The sequence below is a fragment of the Molothrus ater genome, chromosome 9 (assembly GCF_012460135.2).
Source record: "Molothrus ater isolate BHLD 08-10-18 breed brown headed cowbird chromosome 9, BPBGC_Mater_1.1, whole genome shotgun sequence".
NCBI classification, from domain to species: domain Eukaryota; kingdom Metazoa; phylum Chordata; class Aves; order Passeriformes; family Icteridae; genus Molothrus; species Molothrus ater.
Window position 1 is genome coordinate 19,315,835 of NC_050486.2, and position 18,178 is coordinate 19,334,012.

At 40.1% G+C, this 18,178-nt stretch overlaps 2 protein-coding genes across 6 annotated transcripts in view; one reads left to right on the plus strand and one right to left on the minus strand.

Annotated features, from left to right (window-relative positions):
* The window catches only part of MIGA1 (mitoguardin 1), a 34,153-nt gene extending 28,750 nt beyond the window's left edge, over positions 1 to 5,403 (minus strand). Inside the window, exons 1-6 of one of the 3 annotated variants that reach the window (XM_054515813.1) lie at positions 5,282 to 5,403; positions 4,248 to 4,383; positions 2,407 to 2,584; positions 1,282 to 1,418; positions 919 to 1,045; positions 362 to 498 (exon numbers count right to left, since the gene is read on the minus strand). In XM_054515813.1, coding sequence (XP_054371788.1) covers positions 362 to 498; positions 919 to 1,045; positions 1,282 to 1,418; positions 2,407 to 2,584; positions 4,248 to 4,370 — 702 coding nt within the window. In that variant the 5' untranslated portion in view covers positions 4,371 to 4,383; positions 5,282 to 5,403. Of the gene's footprint in view, positions 1 to 361; positions 499 to 918; positions 1,046 to 1,281; positions 1,419 to 2,406; positions 2,585 to 4,247; positions 4,413 to 5,281 lie in introns of those variants that run through there. The other 2 variants (XM_036387954.1, XM_054515812.1) reach the window with 2 other exon arrangements.
* Positions 5,404 to 5,760: 357 nt separating this feature from the next.
* Positions 5,761 to 18,178, plus strand: part of USP33 (ubiquitin specific peptidase 33) — a 35,551-nt gene continuing 23,133 nt past the window's right edge. For 2 of the 3 annotated variants that reach the window (XM_036387640.2, XM_036387641.2), the window contains exons 1-6: positions 5,761 to 5,902; positions 11,333 to 11,471; positions 12,491 to 12,544; positions 14,624 to 14,686; positions 16,206 to 16,358; positions 17,545 to 17,644. In XM_036387640.2, the coding sequence (XP_036243533.1) occupies positions 11,391 to 11,471; positions 12,491 to 12,544; positions 14,624 to 14,686; positions 16,206 to 16,358; positions 17,545 to 17,644 (451 nt within the window). In that variant the 5' untranslated portion in view covers positions 5,761 to 5,902; positions 11,333 to 11,390. Of the gene's footprint in view, positions 5,903 to 10,766; positions 10,826 to 11,332; positions 11,472 to 12,490; positions 12,545 to 14,623; positions 14,687 to 16,205; positions 16,359 to 17,544; positions 17,645 to 18,178 lie in introns of all 3 variants that reach the window. The other variant, XM_054515728.1, reaches the window with a different exon arrangement.

Consider the following 18,178-nt stretch of genomic DNA (forward strand, 5'->3'; position numbering starts at 1 on the left):
GACATTTATCTTTGGCAAGCAGATACCCTCTCACATAATCATAAAAGAAAGAGAGGACCCAAGGGATTATGGGCAGGGAAGTTGTCTGCTTGATAGCTCAATAATACTGTCCAGAAGCAAACACTGATGCATCAACAATTGCCAAAAGATAAATACTGTTGGTTCCCTTCCCATGCCCTCCTCCAAATAACCAACCAAAAAGTCAGAAGAAATGAACTCAGATCTCCTTTAAATACAATACCACTAAACTGGAAATCGAATCACTTGTCAAGTTTGGTAATTGAATTTGCAAAGATTCAGGTAATCACACAGAACAAACTGTCAGGGCAGCATCAGTAGACGACAGATGGGATGTACTCACTTCTACACTTTCTTCTGCAATTGCATCTCCTGCTCCCAGCTTAATGGAACCACAGATGGCCTCATCTTCAACTTGCCTGTTACGAAAAGTTAGAGCCTGCTCCCAGCGCCTCAGTGCCTCCTCAAACAGCTCCATACCTAGGGCAGAACAGGAACAGCTTCAGCTGCACTCATGTTTTACAGACACAGGAAAATATGTAGCTAAAATAAGCATAATTATCAGAGAGATGTAAGCTGAAACAACATCACTTCCCAGCCTATATCAGTATATACCCAGTACATATTTACCTTCTTTTTGTGTAAAGAAACGTGAACATTTTCCCCATGTGTCAGGGCTTGATTTTAAGGATTACTACTGCAAATAGTGGAGGAAAAAGTGTTATGGAAAACTAACTTTAGATCAAGTATGATTTCATTATTTTATGGAAATGTTCTCAGACACTTGCCAACAGGACACTGAGAAAGAACACAGTAGTATTTTGTGTCACCTTACCATAAAGCCAAGAAGTAATTTACATACATTGTAAGCCAATGCTGAATATTCTTATTACGACTTACCCATCAAATACAAATTTTCAGGTGTAGTCACTGGAATATTGACAAGCTTAAGGTCATCTTCATCTGCTTTATCCCAGGAATTAGAATTGGCACAAGCACAACTGTGACAAGAGGTGGCACTCTGAACCTTGAAAAACAAAAGAGTACCCTTAAAACCCTTAAAACGTTCCTGCCTGAGCACATTACATCCAAGCCATCTGCCTAGAAACTGCTTTTACACTGTGGTAAGGACAGTGGCTTCTCAGCATCTCCAGCTGCCTGTGCAGGTCATTCAGGAAGCTTCCTTCAGCTCAGTGAAGCCTTTAGATGCATGTCCAATACAAGTTAACAGACATTCAAGAGCCTTAAAACATTTTTACTTACCGAGGCCAGGCTTTGAACTGAACCAGAGTATTTACTGAAAAGTCCTCCATTTGCATAGATACAGGACTGAGATCCTTTTTCCTTGGCAGAGCTCAGAGAAAGAGTCAAGTTTTGTCGACTGCTGGAACAACTAGAACCTAGGAGACACATTTCTTTTAAAGCTCTTGCAAACTCAATATTGCTTCTTGTGCAAATCTATCAAGAATTGCATTTACTCTTTTCAATAAAATCCAGTTTAGAAGCAAACAACAATCATTCTTTTATTTATAGTTCTACTTGAGAAACTACACTAGAATTCACTGTCTGTAACAATAACGATGCATTTTACCTTAATAATTTGCCTATTCTATAAAAAAGCAGATGTGAATTTCTCCATATTGAGATACACATGTAAGAATGGCAAAACCCATTGGTTAACATACTATTGATAAAAAGGGTTTTAATCCTGGTTCATGATTAAAACTTCACCTTTGACAAGAAGCCCAGCTTCTTTATAAGAAAGATACTGTAATTTTGTTTCTAATTTGACAAATTCAAAATTCAAAGTCTAAAAATTTGAACCAACTCAGGTGTTCCATCCTATGGAGATGGTTAGAGGGATGGAGCACCTCCCCTCTGAGCAAATGCTAAAAGCTGGGGTTATTCAGCCTGGAGAAGGTCCCAGGGAGACCTTACTGCAGCCTCTCAGTACTTGAAGGGGCCTATAAGAAACATGGGAACAGACTTTTCAGCAGGATCTGCTGCAATAGGATAAGGGGTTATGGTTTTAAAACTAGAAGAGGGCTGATTTACATTGGATGACAAGGAAGAAAGGTTTTACAATGAGAGTGCTAAAACACTGGAATGGATTGCCCAGCGAAGTCATGGATGCTCCTTCCCTGGAAACACTCAGTGCCAGGTTGGATGGGTCTATGATCAACCTGGTCTAACTGAAGATATCCCTGCTCAATGCAGGGGCTGGACTGGATGAACTTCAAAGGTCCCTTCCAACCCAAACTATTCCGTGATCAAAGGAAAATAGTTTGATTTACTACTACAGTTATGCATACTCATTCCCTCACACAACGTTCTTTCCTCTCCAAGAAAAAAACAAAAAAACCCCAACTTGAGGGTTCCATGCCTTACCTTTTTCTGAAGCAGCTGCTTTGGTACACTCTAATACAAGATGAGCTGGCTCCCATGGTGGCACTTTCTTGTTTTTCTTTCCACGTCTTCTTTTAAAGTGATGGGCCAGAAAAATCACAGATATTGCACTCACTGCTGTTACTGTGAAAAGTTTCTTTAACCCCGGGGAAAGCTTTATCTGAAAATAAAAGTGTGATTTAATTGCAAATATACATACTGAGAGACAGACTGCAGCACCAAGAACTATAAAGTCTATTGTAAATCCATAGACTATGGGGATCTAAGCAAATGACTTTCAAACAAAAATTTGGGGTTTTTTAATTTCTTCTTAATGCCAGGACAACGCAGGGCTTCAAGTAAATCTCTATTAGCAAAAAAATACTGAGAAGGAACTTGCCTTTCCCAACTACACTACTTCTTGCACTGTGAAAGAGTGGAAGATCCTAATGCCAACATTCGTCTGTGTTTCAGTTTGAGTAGAACATGTATTTAAACACATTTCTCTAAATTAGGCTTTGAAAAAAAAACTTTACATTTTATTTTGGATCTCTTTCAGTCATAGGTGTATAGGTGTTTAAATTAGTAAATAAGAGCCACATACACAAACAACTTGTATCAAAAGCCATTAACAAAATTTGTAACATGCAAAATAACAAGGAAAGTGCCATTTAACTGGAAACCACAGTTCACATTCATAAAATCTTCTGGAAACTTATGCTGCTTGAGGAACAGAATGCTGGGAGAAAACCAGATCCACAGTCCTCGGGCCTCATATAGTGTTTGTGTAACACGATTCCTCATACCAGAGAGAGCACACAGAGCACTCTGGCACTCCTGGCTGCTGTGCAGTTGCTGAAGACTATCACCACTGTGCAATGTGAAGAAACACTGAAGGCTTCTCTCTGCACTGAGTTTACAGTCAACAAGTCAAGCACCTTTGACTTGTTGAGAACCCTGCCCTTCCTGGTACCATGCCTTGACTGAGGTCTACAACTACCACTGTACTCCAGCACCAACACAAAGCTTACAAAATTTACAAGACTACTGCATTTCACAGAAAAGAGTTAACAACCAAACACCTGACATTAAAATCTCTAAGATCACAAAATTAAATGTTAACACATTGCAGTTTCAAAGAACTGCAAAAGGATTTTTCTAAATTTGTGGGTGCCTACAAACATGATCATAGATTGATTAACAGTGAAATGAAAACCTCTAAAAAGAGGAATGTTAATAGCTGCACATAAGGGAGTTGCGTGTGGTATTTTAAAAGGACATGAGTATGCTGCCACATGAAAAAGAAAAGAGTGATCTTGCAGTGAGAGTTTTGAAGCATTTAATATAAAGAAAAAAAGTGGAAATGAGCATATGCAACTAAGACTGAGAATATCTTACCCTGGTTTTATATGCAGTAAAAGCAAAGTACTTATAGGGAACTGTGAAATATGACATGGCTTTTGCTTTTAAGTCTGTAATTCAATACAGTCATATTAAAGACCTAGTTTGAAAAGCAGTACTCAATACTGTTATTCAAAGTTTAATGATAGTTTTGTTTAGCTTGTAAATACAAAAAAAAATCTACAAAAAAAAAGGTAATTTGAAAATTTTGATATCTTGAGAATCACTGCACTGTTACAAAATGGAGATATACAGACACTGCAGGTAAAGCAGATGCATAATGATGTATTAAGTATTTATTAGCAGAAAAAGACAAAAATACACACTTATTTTACTGCAGTGTTATAAACAAACTAAACCCCAATGTATTCTGTACAAATTTGAATCACAGTCATAAGAGTACATACAACACTACAATAAAATTTAGATAATGTATTTATTACCTGGTTAAGAGAATAATACCAGGAAAGGGGAAGATGAAACACCCGTAAAGCTACTGTCTTCAGAGAAAATCGTGTCTCAGTAACAGCTTCTTCTGACATGGCTCCTTCTCTCCCATACCTCATTAAGCGAAACTATCTTGAAAACAATCACAGATGGTCTCTGGAATATTCCGGCAAAAGAAGGATACATACTATGAAGACGTAAAGGATGCATAACTATGGAAGGATGCATCCTTCCTAAAAGAAGGATGCATAACTACACAACAGAAGCCCAGGACATTTTTCTTCTACAAGCTCGAATCTCTTCAATCACAAGTACATTACTTGTTGGATTGATGTTTTTGACTAGAGGCAAGACTTAATGTGGAGACAGCAGATTTGCTGGTTCAGCTTAGGCCCCGTTTGTCCAGCTGCTGTGTGCAGATGTGCAGCTGCACAACGCCCAGGACTAGGCAGGGCTCGGTGTGCTTTCATTAGCGGCCGCTCCCATACTACATACAGCCTCTAAGCCACGCACGACAACAACCCTGCCTCTGAAACCGCGACTGTTGGAAGAACGTATCTACCGCCCGAAAGAATTAAAAGATTTGTGAGCAGCTAGAAAAAGTTTATCTCATTCAGCGCCTCGTTTATTTGCAGATACACCACGAGACACAACCACTACAGCCTGACGTAATCTCCCCGACGCAGGCACACCCCTCTCACTCCCCGATGCTGAACACAAGGCGAAGCCTCCGAACCGCGACCCCGGGCACCGCAGCCGTGGCACGGCGGGAAGCGATGGAGGCCGCGGGGCAGAAGCCACCTCCGCCCAGCCCGCCCGAGCCCTCTCCAGCCTGGGCAGCCCCGGCTCCACGGGCGGGCAGCGAGCAGAACCGGGCGGGCAGCGGGCAGAAGCGGGCGGGCAGCGGGCAGAACCGGGTGCCCTGCGCGCTCCTCAGCCCCCTCCCTGCACCCGCCCGGGCCAAAGCGGGCGCCCCTCTCCCCATACCCTGGCCGGGTCGCTACAGCTGCCGCACTCAGTTGTCACCTACCTGCCCGCCGAGCACCGGGGCACGGGCAGCTGCCCTCCGCTCCGGCTCCGGCCCCGGCGCTGCCCAGAGACCGACGGGATCCGCTTCCGGCAGAGGGAGAAGCGGCGGCTGTGGGCCGGGAGGAGCCGCTACCACGTGAGGGAAACCTGCGGCGTCAGAACTCCGCACCCGCCATCTTTGCTGCGGGCAGCTCCCGCTGCGGGCAGTCGGTCAGGGGCGGGGTGCGCGCCTGGCGCCGCCATCTTTGTGCGGGGCAGCACTCACATGAGTAGCTGAGGCTCTCGGCGCGGCCATCTTTGTGCGGGGCAGCGCTCATATGAGTAGCTGAGGCTCTCAGCGTGGCCATCTTTGTGCGGGGCAGCGCTCACATGAGTAGCTGAGGCTCTCGGCGCGGCCATCTTTGTGCGGGGCGCGTCTGCAGTGGCGTCGCGGCAGCCGCGCCCGCCCGGCCGCGCGTGTGCGGGGCGGCACCGGCGGAGCCGCGGCCCGGGCGCGCCCAGCTCCGCCACGGTAGCCCCGCTGCAGCGCCGTTGTCCCCGCAGGCAAGGGCGAGACGCGGGGCTGGTCGCGGCCCGGCTGAGCTCCGGGATCCGTGCGCGGCGCATCCTCCCGGCTGCTCCGGTAAGAGAGGAAGGGCCCGCTTGGGCAGCGGCGGAGGGTTCGGGCTGGCGGGGGCTGGCAGCGCGGCGGGCCGTGTGTCCGGCTGGTCCCACAGCCCGAGGCGCGTTGGTGCGGCGATGGCGGCCGCCCGGGAGCCGTCCCGGCGGTACCGCAGGGCTGGGCGGGGGACGGAGGTCGGCGGTGCCCGGCCCGGGGCAGCGGGGCCGTGTGGGGCGGGACCGCCCTCACCCCGGCTGGAAGCGGCCGCAGAGCTCCGCAGGTCCCTGCTGAAGGTGCAGCTGTGCGGCAGCGGTACCGCGGGCACCGCGCGGTCCCTAAAGCCGGTAATTGAGCGATAAATGGCCCCGTTCGCTCCCCGAGTTACCCGTGCGGATGGATCGTTGGTATGAGGGCTGGAACTGCCTGCGGGAAGAGTCCGGGCTATCACCTAGTGGAAAATCACTGTAGCCTTCTCCTGCGCTCAGGCAAAGCCCGAGTAGGACAATCCTCTTAGAAATAGAGAGGTTAGCTAATGGGTTTCATAGTTAGGATTTAGTGTGGTGGAAGAAAGAAACGAAAGAGTGGCCTGTATGCCCTGAAAGCCAATATAAAATGAAAACTGTCTAACCTTGTAAGAGGATATACCCTCAACTCCAGAATATTTTTAAATGTCTTTTCTCTGTGGGAACAGTACTTAAGGGCAGAAAAGGAATGTAATGGAAGTGACTTATCAATTTGTGTCTTGCTTGAGTGGGTAGCTCTTGGTGCCTGAGGAGAAAGAGCAGGTACCTTTGACCAGGTTTCTGAGCACATTTTTGTCATTTAGTAGGAAAATACCAGGTTTTATGCTAAATAGATATAAATAAGTTCTCTACCAGTACTGGAATTGGTGGTGTCATTTTTTCAAGAAATGCGATGCACTTCTTTATTGTTGATAGATTGAACAAAGATAAAAATACGGAGGGATGGGAGATAAAATTCAAAACTACCTATTGATTGATGAAATATAAAGGAACTTAGGTCAAGAAATAGGAAAGATGAACATTAATTTGAAGTTTGGTAAAAATGTCATTCATCTACAAAAGTAATTGAAGAATTTCTGTAAAGTCTAATTAAAACAACAGATTTTTAGAAAAGTGATAAAAAATGTATCTTAACAATTGGTATATGCCTAAGGCTATCACTTCAGTGGGCTTTTATAGCTCTGAGTGAATGCTGGTGGGCTTTTTCTGAATGTGAAGAATATTAATATGGTAAGTAATTACTGAACTTCCAGACCTCCTTAGTATTCTAAGTAATTAAGCTTTCAGGTACAAAGTTGCACTCTATGTCACTCTTGCTTTGTTGCTATAAAATATAAATAAATGTTAAATGAAATTGTTCCAGTGCATCACTGGTAAAATAACCATGAGTACAGCGAAGAAGCCTGAGCTTACAGATTACTGGTTTGAGATGTTGTTATTCAGAGCTGTACTGACAAAATAATAAAAGCCTGTAATGAAGACACAATTGCTGCTTCATGTAATTGATGTCTTCAGAATAATCCTTTTATTCTTAAAATCTTCCATCAGCATTCCCTTACTGAACTCTGTAAAATGATCTCTTAAAACAGCTCCATATTTAGAATATCAGTGGAATACATAAAACATACAATTGTTTTTTTCAATATCTGTTGAAGTGTTAACTACTGTAACTAGGCAGATGAAATCATTAATCCAAAAATTTTTCAAATAATTTAAAATTTGTTTTGTTTCTTTAGGAGATATTTGGTTCCTTCTATGACCCAAAGATAATTTTTGAGATCAGGTGAATTCCGTAGTGTTTGATGGGGGTTTTCTGTGGGTGTGATAGGCTTTCCATGGTAGGCACCACACAAGTCTGTGATGCTGTGGAATTCTACTGAATAATAAGCAGGTTGCTGGTCATGATGCTTGAATTACAGTCCACATTTCTCTGAAGGCTCAATTTTGTTCTTCTTGGGGAATGCAAAGACTTGTCAGGAACACAAAAAAACCCTCCAAGACTGGACTTGAAGAGAATTTTTTCTTTGAAGTGTGAGTCTGTGCATGCTCAAAGCAAAATTCTGTTGATGAGTCCTACTTTGGAGCATTAATTGGTTCAGTTCATGGGATGGAGTAGTATGAAGCATTGAGACAGGTGAACTGCAACCTCTGAGGGGAAGCAATGGAGAGAGCTGGCAATAGACTGGGAGAGAAATCCTCTCCCAGACCTGTGGGAAGCATTTGTTGAAAACCTTATTGCATGAGTGTGATCACGAGTAGTTGGTGTGGAGACAGGCTGAGAGAGCTGGGGCTGATCAGCCAGGAAAAGAGAGGGAGACCTTACACAAGAGACTTGGAGCAGGACTTTTCACATGGGCAGGGATAGGACAAGGGGAATGGCTTTGAACTCAGAGGACAGGTTTAGTTAGATATTAGGAAGAAATTCTCTATTGTGAGGGTGGTGAGGCACTGGAACAGGTTGTTCAGAGAAGCTGTGGAGGCCCCATCCCTGGAAGTGTCTGAGGCCAGCCTGGATGGGGCCCTGGGCAGCCTGATCTAGTGAGTGGCATCCCTGCCCATGGTGGGGGTTTGGAACCAGATGATCTCCAAGGTTCCTTCCAGCCCAAACCATGCTATGATTGTGTGATCTCCTTGGGATCATGAAATGGAGATATGCTCCAGCTTCAGAACAGGTGTATAACATGGAATGGAAGAGAAACTATGAATCCTGTTGGATTATTTTGGGCTTTTTTTTCAAGTACTGAAAATACAGGAAAACAATTTTTGGATGACGCCAACGCAATGCAGAAGCTGGTGTAAAAGCAGATGTGATAATGAGCTGCAGGGGAAGAAAAGGAATCTCTTCACATAGAGTAGGAAGTGGTGAAATGGAGGAAGGTCACTGAGCAAGGGAGGGGCTACCCTGGGCTGGCTAGGACTTAGGTGAAGGATGAGTCATGGGTTTGGAATTAATATTACAGTTTTAGACTTTAACATAAAATTCTACAAAATGTGTTTCTGCAGCTATGTGTATTAAGCTACCAAGGTTATGGCAGAGTTATCACAGTGCTGCAAGATGGAAGGAGGTGTGTAAAGAAATTGTTAACAAAAGGTGAAAGAATGGCCACTCAGCTTTGTTCATATAATGACACGTGAAGAATTTGTAACATGAAGTACACTCCACAAGAGATGCTATGCACAGGAATAGGGACCACATCCACAGGGACATGAGTTTGAACAGCTTTGGCCTTTCTGATCATTGTTAGAAGAGAGATGCAGATTGCACCAAGAAACAGAAACTGACATGAGCAGAACTCCTGGGTTTGGGTTTGTTCAGGACTGCAGGTTTGGATTTGTGGAGTTTTGTGTGTGAAAAGTTAAATACAAATTAAATACAAATCTGGCAGCATGAGATGAAGTCTCCATTCATTGCTTGTATTACTTGTAATAATGCATTCAGAAAGCTTCTGCCATAAAAAAAGCCTAAAGCTTTACTAATCCATTATATCAGTCTTTTTAAAGCATTTGTATTAAATCATCTCACTGCATTTAACGTACTCAGGGCTTTATTTGAAACTCACTTGTCCTTTTTAAACATTTTCACAGACCTTGCAAACTGTGGGAGATGTAACATGCATTCATGTTGCCATTTCTGTTCTGGAAGGGAACCTTGCAGTTCAAAGAGGAGTTGCTAATATGATGGAAGTTGAGGAGGTTTGGCTTGAAAAACTGTTGCCTTATTTGAAGTGTCTTTCAGTAACAGTGCATATGGATTATAGTCAGTCACTGAACTGAGCAAGTGCTTCTCCAGCTGGAGCTTATGTTTTAGAATAATGCATTTTAAATGTCATGCCACTGGTCCTGGAAGAGAATTCAGATCTCATCTGGAAAAAAAATCCTAAATGATTTTAAAATCCTGTAGTATTTTCAGTCTTGCGAGATAAGTTCTGAAATACCTTATTGAACAACTGTTAACATGATATTAAAAGAGACTGAAACATTTATACTCATGAGTCTATATATACAATTCTAGATGTAATAATTATACTGTTATATATAAGGAATTGTTTATATATAAAAATGTATTTAAGTGTATATGCATGTGTATACATACATGCATGTAATAGGACATGAAGTATCACATATTATTCCATAGCAAATAATATGTAATACTTCAATAATATTACCTGTGTAACAATGTTTATAGCAATAAAACAGACTATTTATACACATACACACACTTATATAGAAAAATGACCAAAGGGAGCTGAAATGGCTCTTGATTCAAAGGTATCTTACTGCAAGGCAACAGAAGGAAAAAGTAAGTCAGACATGATAAGCTGAAAGTTTACCTGGGAGTGTGTCTGAGATGCCCATTAGGCAAGGTTTGATTTCCCACTCTGTCAAAGCTGTAGGGTGCTTAATATTGAAATGAGTGATTGGTCCTCTGAGTGGAAGGAGCAAACCTAAAGCTGCCAAAGCACACAGGCAAAGTGGAAAGAGGTGTTGATAACAGTGCTAAAGGCTGCAAACAGATCAAGGAGGGTACATTACTGAGTTGAAGTTTAGTTGCAAGGCTTGATAAAGGAGCGCTACATTGGACAGATATTGGGCAGAATAATTGAGCAGAACAAGTTAATTTTTTTTGGCCTTTAGAGAGATTGAGTCATCAATAGTAATTGCTTAAGTGACAAAACTGAAACAAAGTTATTGGATAGTCCCTGTCTGAATGAGTCAGTTGGAGTATTTATATAAAAAGAACATTACAGAGTTAGTATTTTTATTTTCCTTCTGTTGTTTTCTATGCAACTATTGAAATAATAATAACAAAGTGATTGTATGTAGCATTCTTTATTTCTGATAAGTTTCTATGTCTACACCAGAGACCTTGGATGGGCAAAGAGAGCAAGGTAGAAGTGTTGCTGAGTGTTTAGTGCTACATGTGAGTCACAAGTTTGTCTCCTTTTGATATATAATATGTCTGAATCTAGAACGTGTCTTTGTAAATAAATAAAACCAAGATAAAGTTTCTCTATCCTGTGATAAACGAGTCTTGTGTTTCTGCAGTTCAGCCTTCACAGCTTTAGCAGTGTTGCAAAGATCCTTTTCCAGAACATACAGGCAAAGCCACTGCCAGTCTAGGGTGGCTTGAAAACTAATGTTTATAGCATTTGGGTGCCATGGCAGAGTGCAGAAAGTTAAATAATTGACCCAAATCACCTCTGCTCCATTCAGAATTCTTTTAGTTTGACTTAGAAGTCCTTGGATTTCATTTTAGAAGTCAGCAATAGTTTTGGGCTATTGGAGTCTCTTTATAAAGTTGTTTATACTAACTTAGTCTAAAGAGGCACATTGTTTTAAAAGTTATGTATATGTTGCATGTTAGATATCTAGTATTGCTGTCTAGTCTAAGGAATTGGGTTTTACTCATTCTTACTTCTCTTGACAGGTGATTCCCTGGTGTTGAAAATTACAGCTACAGCATCTCAGAAAATACAGCTTCAGCCATGTCATCACCCAGCAGCAATTGCCCACACCTGGAATCAGTTGGTGAGATAACAAAGGAGGAGTTGATACAGAAATCTCATGTGAGTTGTAGCAATTCACTTTCTTGCTATCACTGTTAACTGGTCAGGGTTTTAGGTCCACATTTTAGTGTATTATTAGTTATAAGGTGCATTTAAGTGTCAAGCATGGGTAAAAGCTCCTCTGCTGGAATAGTAGGGTTTAAATAAAGTATGAGAAGAATTGTGGGATTGATGAAGCTGCAAATCCATTTTTCAGCACTTAAAGAGCACCTTTGCCACAATTGATGTTTTATTGGAATCATTAGTTAGAGTTATCAGAACACCAAGCTGAAGTTCATTTTCATTGCCATTGCAGCATTTAGTTATTCAGACTGTCAGTGTAACATAGCACAACTGACTTCAAGTAGAAACTGTAACAAAGAAATTTATGCTTGAGTTTACTTGGGTAACAGTTCTCTTTTTTAATGGAGAAGCCTCAGTATGAGAAGCCTTCCCTCCCTGAACTCTTGGTTTCAAACTAATATTAATAACGGAGCAAGGAAGATCTTGTAGCTCATTTAAGTAGCTGGGAGGTGATGAAAAGTGAAAAGTTTTCTGTCCATGGTGCTTAATTTCTGTAAGAGTTCTTTTGCTGCTGAGGAGTACAGTGTTTTCCTCCTGTTGCATCTTGTTTCTGTAAACCTTTACAGGTAGTGTCTGCAAGAAGCAATATGAATTTACTAAAAGTTCCATCACTAATTTCTTTTTATGTTAAATTCATAGCAAAGACCAATTATGAGGGTTATTACATGTGATAGGGTGATATTTATGCCTTACTTAGAAAAGCAAGTTTTGGTTTAAGATGAAGACTCAGAGATAAATCTGAGATTTTAGTCAAAAAATATGCTGATCTTGAGATAATGGGAAGCAAAAACTGGTTTGGTTATCAAAATATCCCTTTTTAAAAGCTAACTTTAAAGTCTTAAAGGTATTAATCTGATACGAAGCTTTACAGTATTTTTTCTCATTTTGTCTTGAAGTTGGGGTTTACTGGTGAAAGTAAGTGAAATAAAACTTGCTTTTGTGTTGAACTTTACCAGGGCACTTGTCAGGACTGTAAAGTCAGAGGACCCAACCTTTGGGCATGCCTAGAGGTAAGTTGTTCTGTTGTTCTGCAGTAGAGTAATTTTCTAGTAAAGATAAAGTTGGTAGAATTTTTTTAAAGAAAGATCTGTAATGAAGTTCTTGAAGTTAGTTTGTTTAACTTATCATTGAAAAGCAAAATTTCTTCTATAGTTCTTTATTTTTTAAATTATTTGCCTTCTATCAGGTACATACTTCTTGTAATTTAAGAAGAATATGCTTAAAATGATGGTTTTAATAAGAAGGAAGATAGCATATTAATGTTTTTACTTGAGTTATGATACTTTTTAGCTCTTAAGTTTTGAAGGGATTTTTTAATCTTTTCCCTGGGTTGGTAGATCTAAAAAATAATATAGTATTCCTGAGTTAATTAAATTACTTTTTATAAGCCTTTCTTAGCAGTTGTAGTCATAACATCTAGTAGTAATTGCAGACATTTTACAGAATAATGCCTACTCTGACTTTTATTCTTAAGGAAAACAAATAAAAAATTCCTTGTTTTGAAACTTGCATAATCCTATATGAACATTCTCCTTACTTTGTACAAATTTCATACAGTCTTTACCCTGGGTATAGCTCTGTCATAAATATGCTTTTGCCTGACTCTCCTTGCTGTCTACAAAAAACTGTAATTTTCACTGTGTTTAAAGAAAGTACAAATATGTTGCTGAGGGATCTATGATCCCAACTGGAAAGCATATAGTTAACTTAGTTTTTAAAATGTCTTGTGAGTTCTTTGGACTTTTTGCAGACGTTTACAGAGATTGAAATTTTGCCCTGTAGGCTTGACTTCATTTAATGGCAATTTTTCTTTAAGTACTGTCATAAGGATCTCTAGGCTAATGGCCCCCTCTAAGTGTATGTATGAGCATCTTAAAATGCTCTTCATTTCTGTCCTTTTAGGTGGACTGTGGTAACAATTAAGAGATCATCTTATTTTGCTCCTTCTTTCAGTAACAGACATGAAGGGGGACAGAAGCAGTGTTTAATGTCTTTTGTTAGATGGCCTGAATTTTTAACTATGTATAAACAAACCTCTTGGGAGTGGGGAAGAGGTGTTCAGGGATGCATCTACCTGGCAGGTGGGAAAATGCTGTGAAACTTAAACCAATGTTTTGTATTTTTCACATAGAGCTCTTAGACTATTACTGAAAAAACTAAATTTTGTACTAACATTTCCATAGGAGAGTCTTGTAGTTGCAGTAGGACTCTTAATGTCATGCTGTGATGTTTCTCCTCTTGGATGAATTGGCATCTTGTCTTCACCTTTTTCAGTAGAAAAACCTGGTGAGATCCCAGCATGTAAACAATCTGCAACTTATCAAAGAGCGGTGATCATTTAATATAGAAATTGGCCGTGTTGAGCTACTATTTGATTGCATAAATTAACATGCTTAGAGTTACACAGATAACCTGCTGTACCCTCCTGTGTGATTGGCCTGACTCATGCAAATGAGGAATTAGCAAAAATTGCTTGAAGATCAGCAGCTGCAAGATTCCACACTCGACTCAGCCAAATATATTTTGCAATGAGCAGGATTAAAATAGGCAATTATTTTGCATGTTATAACTGGAACATGGCAAGTTCTTAGCCATATAGTGCTGGAAACTTATGTAAAGGTGAAGAGCCTTATTAGTTGCAAAGTAATGCTCTGATGAGTAGGCACTGCAGATAGGGACATGCAGGGATTTTTGTATAAACATGTCTGAGGCTGTTGCCATTCAGTATTTCACTACTCAGACACTGGATTAACTTTGTGTTTTCTGTAACAATATTTACCAAATAAGGAATTGTAAAAATACCTGTTGTCTGTAATATGAATAAATATATAGGAATTGCCAAAAATATTATATTCTACACATTGCCCATCAGTGTGAGAAGTTGAGTTAAATCTTGCAGCATTCTTTTTTGCTTTAAGTGATATTTATTTCACTGTTTTCTGTGCATGTCTCTTGGTTTGTGTAGGACTCAAGTCCTACAAGTTTGAAATTTGAGTGGATTTAAAGGGACTGGCAGTATGTTCCTATTCTGTAAACCTATTTGAGACCACGTTTTAATTCTCTATACTTCTGTGTATCTTGCCCAACAGAACAGGTGTACGTATGTTGGCTGTGGTGAATCCCATGATGATCACAGTACCACCCATTCCCAGGTATGTGTGTTTGCTGGTAACACAGTTCCTTGAAGCAATGGAGTTCAAGAACTTTAATTTCAGTGAAGTCAATAACCTATGTTAGCTAACTGTGTGGAGGTTTGATTAGCTGTAATTGTTTTTCATGTTACAGAAGTGGATCTTGCTAATTTAGGAATATGTGAGTTTGCAGGTTCTGTGCAGCTGCATAATTATGCAATTCTTCTAAAGAAGATGGTACAAATAAAAAAAAAAAGACAATTAATACTGATGATTTTCAAGATGCACAGATGAAAGACTTACTGAGTACCTCAGCTTATGTCTAGTACTTCACTACTTCAGTCAAAATTTCTGGGACTGTGGCTGCCTGATTGGTAGGAAAGGAAAGTTGCATTAATGGGCAGCTGAAGAGGTGCAAGATAGGGAGTATAAATTACCAGAGAGAGGTGCTTCTGTTTCTGCTCCTTGTTTCAGATGAAGAAACTGTAGGCTGAGCTGAGCATTTGCTTTCCTGCTCTGTCCTGATCTTGGATCCAGCTTGGTGGGAGCAGTGGAGTGTGTGCACTCTGTTGCCCAGCATGCCAGGTTCTGCCAGGGCTGGGCAGCTTCTCTGCATAGGTTTGGCTCTAAACTCACCGTGTGTTCTGGGCACACACGTGTGCAAGGACAACACTTGCCAAAACAAGGTATTCTGGGCACCAAGAGGTGGCAGTATTATAAACATGTCATTTCTGAGTTGCTGATTTTGAGACTAATGAAAGTCTTGCCATCAGTTTACAGTTGGTCAGTAAATGCATCTAAAGTTCCACACAGAACAATTTTTGATCCCTACAATTACTGAAAAACCTTGGTGAATATTAAAATGAAAGAATAGTTTATACAGGGGTTTTACAAGAGGTATGTGGTGTTATGACTGGGTTTTACCACCACTCCTGATTTTTTTTTTGTTTTGTTTTGAAACAGGAACTTGAGAAGAAGGAGTATTTATACAAATAGGTAGTGCATTAATGTAAATCTATATAAATACCTTCACAGGTTCTTTATCAGCTGTTAAAGCTGAATCACAGTTCTAAAGCCTTTACAAGAGACTGAGAAATGAGGTGTTTCTAGAGTAGTTGGAGACCAGATGGTCCCTGAATTTCTTGCAGCAAACCAGTTGAAATAAACATTGTAGAGATGGTAGCTCCCATTGTGGCTAGTTACAGATATTCCTTGAAAACTGGTTCATTGTGAATTGTAGCACTTCTAACAAGAATAAGAAGGCTTTCTTCTTATTTTTTTTAATTACAGAGAGGCATGTTAGATATTGCAGTGTCTTGATTCTGATTGCATCTTATTGCTAGTTTGAGTGATTGTACTAAAAATGAATGTTTGTGTTAGAATTTAGTAACTGAATTGTTCTTTTTCAATATTCTCATGTGCAGACTTGTTTCATTGTTGCAAAACCTAGAATTTTGAAATATCTATTCTAGCTTGCATGTAGCAGTATTTAGTCTTTCCCAGTTTCTGAATCCCAGTTGTGGTTTTCGTTCTGTTTCAGGAGACAAAGCACTGTCTAACTGTCAACCTTACTACTCTCCGTGTTTGGTGTTATGCCTGTAGTAAGGAAGTATTCCTGGACAGAAAATTAGGATCTCATTCTCCACTACCAAGTACAAGATTGTCTCACCAAGGACAAGAAAACAGTGTGCAGGTATTTTTTAACCCAAGGGAGTAAAGGCAGCTGTAGTTTTGCAGTAAAAATTATGTTTTCTCTTAAGTGAGAGACTAACTTTTCCTCCATTCTTGTGGCTGAACTTTCTGTTAATTCCTCTATATTTTCATAAAACTTTTTTGGCTTTATTGGCATCAGTAGTGTTCACTCTGATCTTTTTTTTTCTTAGATAAGTGTTGTCTTGGAAAAAGTTACACTGCAATTCTTTGGAATAATGCTTGTAGCTGAAAAAAGAAGTGCTATTTCTTTATTGTGTGTGTCATGTAGTTACATAAACGTGACAGGTAACTAGGTTAAAAGTCACAAGTAGAAGTACAGTATTTCTAAATGTGTTCTGCTTGAGACACAGAGCAGTAGAAGATAGATCATCATGCACTGGTTGAACAGAAAGATGGGCAGTTTTTCAATCTGTATAATAAATATATTTACTTCAAAGTTTAGTATTTAATATTAATGTAATCTAATCATTTTCTCAAACTGCCAGCAGCTCAATTGGAATGTCATGACTAGAATTTAAAAAATTCTCTTGTCTAAAAATTCTTGTCACTTGATATAAAGTTGAGTTCAGACTTCTGAATTTCTGTTCTATTATATTTAACCTTCTTTAGTTTTCCAAGGAAACAGGTATAATAGGCAGAAAAATCAGTGGAACTTACAAAGTTTATGAAGCATTTTGTTCAGGATTTTTATTTATGTGCTCACAAAAAGAGCCTGTAATTCAATAAATGGCTGCCTGACTACTAGTTTGTTTCTCTATTTGTACATTTTTCTTTCAGGAGTTTAATTTGTCTTCATTAACTGTAGTGAGCCATCTGGTGGCACATCAAAAACACCTACATGAGCTTAGGTGATAACTCCTGCCTTAGCTCTTCCATGCTGGCTGCTTTGTTATCCAGGGGGAAGAAATGCCATCCCTGCCTTTGTTCTGGTTCTTCAGCTGTTGTTATAAAAATCACTCAGGGATCTGATAACAGAAACATGAGGGAGTTCTTAGTAAACCTTCTGAAGGTACCTGTGAAATCCTGGTGTTCTCACTTTGTGCAGTGAGATTTCAAAATACATTCACAGAATTTTCCAGTTCTAGATTTGTTGGGAAAATTACACGTAAGCTTAATTAAGTGGAAAAGTGATTAATTAAAGTAAATATTCTTTTCCTCCTTTTAAGGATTTTAAAATACCCAGTAATCCCACACTGAAGATTCCATTGGCAGCTGTATTTGATGACTTAGATATAGAAGTGGAAGAAGATGAATTGAAGACCAGAGGTAACAAAAGCAAAACCCTGTGCATTATTTTTCTGCTCCAACTCAGGTGTTTATTTTTAGTTTTGTCTTTCTTGCAGCAATCTTTCTTACCTCCAGAGCAGAGGCTGTTGCCTGAGTTTGGCTATTGCCAGAGCATGTTGGAGTAATGTTCAGTGCAGTTGGTATTGTAGCCACTCTGGTTCAAGTAGGCTGTTTAAAAATCTGTTCTACTGGTTTTGCCTCTTCGCCCTAAAAGATTCCTGATTTAAATACTTTCCTCCATTTTGAATAATCCTTTTCTGAGCCTGTAGTATCCTAGTGTGGGGTTTTGGTTATTTGTTTTCTCCTTGATGTAAGTGATTTCATGCACTGCCAAACTTTCTCATATCAAAGATTACCCCACCCTAATACGAAATCTAGTGTAAACATGAAAATTAGAGGTGATGAAATCCTAAGCAGCAAAGCTTTGATGAAATCCAAGCAGTGAAGCTTTAATCTTTCATTTCATAAGAGAACATAATAATTACTATTTCTTTAAAGCCTCTAATTATTATT